This window comes from Hypanus sabinus, chromosome 9, assembly GCF_030144855.1.
Source record: "Hypanus sabinus isolate sHypSab1 chromosome 9, sHypSab1.hap1, whole genome shotgun sequence".
Lineage (NCBI taxonomy): Eukaryota > Metazoa > Chordata > Chondrichthyes > Myliobatiformes > Dasyatidae > Hypanus > Hypanus sabinus.
The window spans coordinates 18325439-18331438 of record NC_082714.1 but is presented as its reverse complement, the minus strand read 5'-3'; the positions used below and the strand labels follow the sequence as shown (position 1 = coordinate 18331438).

General features: G+C 39.6%; 1 protein-coding gene across 2 annotated transcripts in view; it reads right to left on the bottom strand.

The window, feature by feature from the left end:
- Positions 1–2182: 2182 nt before the first annotated feature.
- The window catches only part of zc3h7a (zinc finger CCCH-type containing 7A), a 109645-nt gene continuing 105827 nt past the window's right edge, over positions 2183–6000 (bottom strand). For both annotated transcript variants that reach the window (XM_059979147.1, XM_059979145.1), the window contains one exon: positions 2183–3218. In XM_059979147.1, coding sequence (XP_059835130.1) covers positions 3029–3218 — 190 coding nt within the window. In that variant the 3' untranslated portion in view covers positions 2183–3028. The remainder of the gene's footprint in view (positions 3219–6000) is intronic.

The following is a 6000-nucleotide window of genomic DNA, read 5'->3' as shown; positions in this document are numbered from 1 at the left end:
GCTTGATTCTTCCTTCAGGTTTACTTTGGAAGCCTTCCTCATGAGTGGGTATAGCCGCAAGGCAATGGAGGTTCGAGATCAAAGTTTTCCTTCTCCTAGATGAACTGGTAACCATGGTTGACAAGCCCCATCTGCCCAGCACGTCTGGCTTTAAGGCACCATTAAACCACTTTTGCCTTCTGCTGTCAGCAGAACTAGTTTGGCCAGTCTTGGTAGCTAAGCCACACGTGAAGGCCACGATATGGACTTGGTTGTCAGAGGCTATTTGAGACGCACACCATGGGAGCATTTAATTGTTTGCAGTACCCATCTCCCCCAGAGATAACAACCTTAAGAAAACTCATGCTGATTAATTGAGCCATAGAGTCATCATTTGTTAAAGATATGATGTTTCATAATTCTCATAACTCAGGCCATTCAACCCATTGAATCTTCAAGCCAAATAAGCTCTTACTTTACCATAATGACTTTATGTGGTTGACCTCTTTATTCTCATTGCTGTTAGAACTAGAATCATGTTAAGTCTTTACTTCTCTCCAGAATCAGAATATGCGAAGTTACCTCTGCAAAATCCAGGGTACTATTTAACTGTAGGAGTGAAATGAAAATTATTAAAATAGAACTGTGTGAGTTTCCGCCAGTGCTCCTGTTACCTCCCACATTCCACAGACGTACCAGTTAATAGGTTAATTGGGTGGTGTGGGCCCGTTGGGCCGGAAGGACCTGTTATTGTGCTGTATCTCTATAAAAACATTGAGTGTTTAGCACATAATTTCTATCTCAGAGACAGTGGAATGACGGGCTGGATTGCCAGTAGCTGTGCCATCAATTTGAAGGACATGTCGCTCAGGGTCCTGGACTAATATATGTTTTTTTTCCTCGCTATTTTGAATGTGCAGTGTATGTCTTGCACCTTGGCTCCAAAGGAATATTGTTTTGTTGGGCTGTATCCATGTACAGTTGAATGATAAGTTGATTTGATTTGATAATTTGATTACTGACCTGTTGAGTATTTCTAACTTTTACATTTTAGATTTCTAGCATCTACTACATTTTGGCATGTAAAAATTGATTTGTCACTGTTTGTTCTGCAGAATCTATTGTAGATAGCTGCTTTGCTTAAATATATGATCATTAATACATTTAATGGTTCAGATTTATTTTGGAAAATTCAATTACTACATCATCGATGATAATTCAATAACACCAGGGGGCACTGCCAGCTCTCCCAGCAAACACACAACTTTGTTCATCTGCTATTAATTTTTGCAAGTTATTATGCTCTTCCACGTTGGGCACTCCACAGACCCCCTATCATCCAGTCTCTTTCAACCAGCACTCCAATCTTTTGTGTTGTACCCATTCTCCTGGTCTCCATCCGCTCCCCACTGCCCTTCCCCTTTCTCTGCAACTCCTAACTGGTTTCTTTTCTGATATTTCTCAGCTCTTATGAAAGGCTATTGACCGGGAACAACATTTCCTTCTCTTAGGAAATTGCCGGAACTGCAGTGGTGGCATGGTAGCGGTTGGCATTATACTTTTATAGTTCCTGTGTCCTGAGTTCATTTCCTTTCACTGTCTATAAGGAGTTTGTACATCCTCCCCATGACTACGTAGGCTTCCTTCAGAAGCTCCAGATTCCTCACACATTCCAAAGAAGTTTGGGTTAGTAGATTATCTGGTCACTTAGGTGACGCGGGCTCATTGGGCTTGAAGGGCCATTAACATGCTGTATCTTTGGATAAAAGTGAAAACCCATCAGCATTTTCTCTCCGCCTCTAGACCTGGGGTCCATAGACCCCTTTGCTTAATGGTATTGGACCATGGCGTTAAAAAAAAATAGTTGGGAAGCCCTGCTCTAGAGTCTAGCATGTGTTGCTCTTTGACCTTTACTCAGCAAACTACAAACTTTGCAGTCTGACACTCTCAGCATGCTGTGCTCTGAACAGACTGTGTTTCTAGCTGAGCCCAGACTTTCCTTCCCAGGTGAACTTGGAATGAGGTTCAGTGAGAAGACGGCACACTGAAAAGCATGTGCAGCAAGTCAGATGTTGATGAGGAACCAATTAAGGAGGCATGAAACCATTTCACAAAGAAATCGAAAACATGGAAGAACTTCAACACATGCTTCTATTTGTAAGTAAGATGAAGAATATAATTGCAGATAATATTCACTCTAGTGTATAATGTAAACCATCTCATCTTCTTTATTAATGACATTATTGGTCCATATAATTTTTTTGCCAATTGGCAATTCATCTGATTTTAAAGGAAATCAACATTTAAATAGCAAGCAATATATATATAACCAAACCATAATTTCTTTATCTTATAACCAAATTATTTTTTGCTGTTCTTTAACACCTTCTTCCCTGTTGCCATTAAATGAGGACACTGGTAAAATGTAAATCCATTCATCCTGTATACTGATGAATGATTTTCTTTAAAAACTATTACTTAGAAGAAAAAATCATTAACAGCTTCCTACTGTTCTAACACATTCAATGATGATAAATTTGAAATTCTGAACCATTATCATTTATCACAATGGTTTGCCACATTATTGATCCCAATTCTTCTGCTCTTACTATTATGTAAACGCAAAATGTTTACAACAAAAGTCTGAGACCTTTTCATTACAAATCTTAATTTTTTTTCCTATGTCTCTAGGAAGTTTGAAATGCATTCCTATGACATTATAAAGAATATCATAAAAATTTGTTCCACTTTAATATATCCCATGTTTTTTTCTTGTTAAGCTGCTTGTCATCTTGAAGTAAGGCAGTGACTTTCACCAAACACTGTGTCATTGGCTATAAAATGTGCCAATGTACAGCGAATACCGTCATACTCCTGCTTCTAACATATACCACTTTCACAAGACCACAGCAATTTTTACTGTAGGAAAGTAAAGCAGGAGCATAATTCAAAGAATTGCTGCTTATATGCCTCTTAGTTTCAGTTTCAATCAAGAAAATGGCAATTTATAAGACATTTCTGAACATATGAACATTTCATGGTTATTATATTAATTTAATTCTTTAATCAAAAAATCAAATTTGCCAAAGTCATCATCATCTGGGGCAATCAAATGGTCTTTTCTGGCTTTAGCTAGCTTCTGTTTTAGAACTTCTCTTCGATCCATCCATTCTTGCAATTCTGCTTTACTATGGGCAAGTTGGCAGTTCTCTCCATCTACACAGGTACTAGTCTGATGCCTGTAATCAACATAAACACACATGTATCAATTGATATTTACTTCCATAACACACTGCTTTGCAGTAGAAGTTGTACATTACATACTAAACCAACATTGTTGATGTTTAGTGAGGGGCTGGGTGTCACTGAATTGAGACTCTTGAGGAGGGCTTCATAGAATGCATTCATTTGAGTAGCATGTTAGTGAACCTACAAGGGAAAATACTATCTTAGATCTAGTCCTGTGCAATGAGACAAGTACGATTAATGATCTTGTAGTCAGGGATCCTCTTGGAAAGAGTGATCATAGTATGATTGGAAAGAGTGATCATAGTATGATTGAATTTTGCATTCAGATGGAGGATGAAATAGATCTAAAACTAGTGTATTATGCTTGAACAAAGGAGACTATAACGGGATGAGGGAGGAGTTGGCTAATGTGGATTGGGAGCACAGGTTATTTAGTAGGACAGCTGAGGAACAGTGGAATACTTTCAAAGAGATTTTTCACAGAGCTCAACAAAAGTATATTCCAGTCAAAAGTAAGGACAGTAAGTGTGGGGAGAGCCAGCCTTGGATAACTAAGGAAATAAAAGATAGTATCAAATTAAAAGCTCATGTGTACAAAGTCACAAAGAGTAGAGGGAGCATTGGGAAAACTTTAAAAAGCAACAGCGAATGACTAAACAAGACATAAGGGAAGATAGAGTATGAAAGGAAATTAGCACAAAATATAGAAACAGATAGTAAAAGTTTTTATAAATATATAATGCGGAAGAGGGTGGCTACAGTCAATGTAGGTCCCTTGGAAGACGAGAAGGGAAAATTGATTTTGGGTGATAAGGAAATGGCTGAAGCATTGAACGACTATTTTGTGCTGGTCTTCATGGTGGAGGACACATCTAATGTGGACAAAATGGGAGGTGAGGACCTCGATAAAATCACTGTCACTAAAGAGATAGTGATGAGCAAACTAGAGGACCTGAAGGTAGATAAGTCCCCTGGTCCTGATGGGATGTATCTCAGGGTGCTGAAGGAGTTGGCGGCGGTTATAGTAACACATTGATAATCATTTATCAAAACTCTCTAGACTCCGGGCAGGTCCCGGCGGATTGGAAGACTGCAAACTTCACGCCACTTTTTAAAAATGGATGTATGTAAAAGGGGGGCAACTATAGGCTTAATATCTGTAGTCAGGAAAATGCTTGAAGCTGTCATTAAAGAAGAAATAGCGAAACATTTAGAAAGGAGTGGTTCCATTAGACAGACACAGCATGGATTCAGAAAGGGCAGATCCTGTTTGACAAACTTACTGGAGTTCTTTGAGGACATAATGAGTGCAGTGGATAGAGGGGAACAGGTGGAAGTCGTATACATGGATTTCCAGAAGGCGTTCGGTAAGGTGCCACACAAGAGACTTATAAATAAGATACGGATGTATGGAGTTGGAGGAAGTGTATGGGCATGGTTAGTGGATTGGTTAACCAATAGAAGACAGAGTTGGTATAAATGGGTGTTTCTCCGGTTAGCAGTCAGTGGTGAGTGGGGTGCTGCAGGGGTCAGTACTGGGCCCACAGCTGTTTACCATTTACATTGATGTTTTGGAAGAGAGGACTCAGAGTAGTGTAGCAAAATTTGCTGATGACACTGAGTGGAAAAGCAAATTCTACAGAGGATGCGGAGAGTCTGTAAAGGGATATAGATAGGTTAAGTGAGTGTGCCAAGATCTGGCAGATGGTGAATCTGCAACATTGGTAAATGCGAGATCATCCACTTTGGAAGGAATAATAGAAGAGCAGATTATTATTTAAATGGTGTAAGATTGCAGCATGCTGTTGTGCAGAGGGACTTGGGAGTGCTTGTTCATGAATCGCAAAAAGTTGGCTTGCAGGTACAACAGGTTATTAAGAAGGCAAACAGAATATTGGCCTTCATTGCTAGAGGGATTGAATTCAAGAGCAGGGAGGTCATGCTGCAACCATACAGGGTACTGGTGAGATCACACCTAGAATACTGTGTGCAGTTCTGGTCTCCATACTTGAGGAAGGATAGACTGGCTTTGGAGGCGGTGCGGAAGGGGTTTCACCAGGTTGATTCCAGGGATGAAGAGGTTAACCTATGAGGAGAGATGGAGTCACCTGGGACTATACTCTCTGGAGTTCTGAAGAGTGAGAGGGGATCTTATAGAAACATACAAAATTTTGAAAGAGATAGATAAGATAGAAGTAAAAGTTGTTTCCATTGGTAGGTGAGACTAGAACTAGGGGACATTGCCTCAAGATTCAGGGGAGAAGATTTAGGATGGAGATGAGGAGAAACTGTTTTTTCCAGAGAGTGGTGAATCTGTGGAATCCTCTGCCCAGGGAAGCAGTTGAGGCTTCCTTAGTAAATATATTTAAGATCCAGTTAGATAGGTTTTACATAGTAAGGGAGTTAAGGGTTATGGGGAAAACGCAGGCAGAAAGTGCTGAGTTTACTGACAGATCAGCCATGATCTTATTGAATGGCGGGGCAGGCTCGCTGGGCCGGATGGCCTACTCCTGTTCCTATTTCTTATGTTCTTATGACACAAATCTACTAGGCAGCCAGGAAACAAGGAGTGAGAATTTCATTGAATACTAATTCAAGAACCAATATTGTATTTAGCACTCTCATATTTTAAAGCCACAATTTCAATACACTTTCATAATTCTTAAAATCATGGCTTCAAAGATTCAAGTACATATATGTCACCATACACTGCTCCTGAGATTCATTTTCCTGCAGGCATTCACAGTAGAACAAAGAAATACAACAGAATCA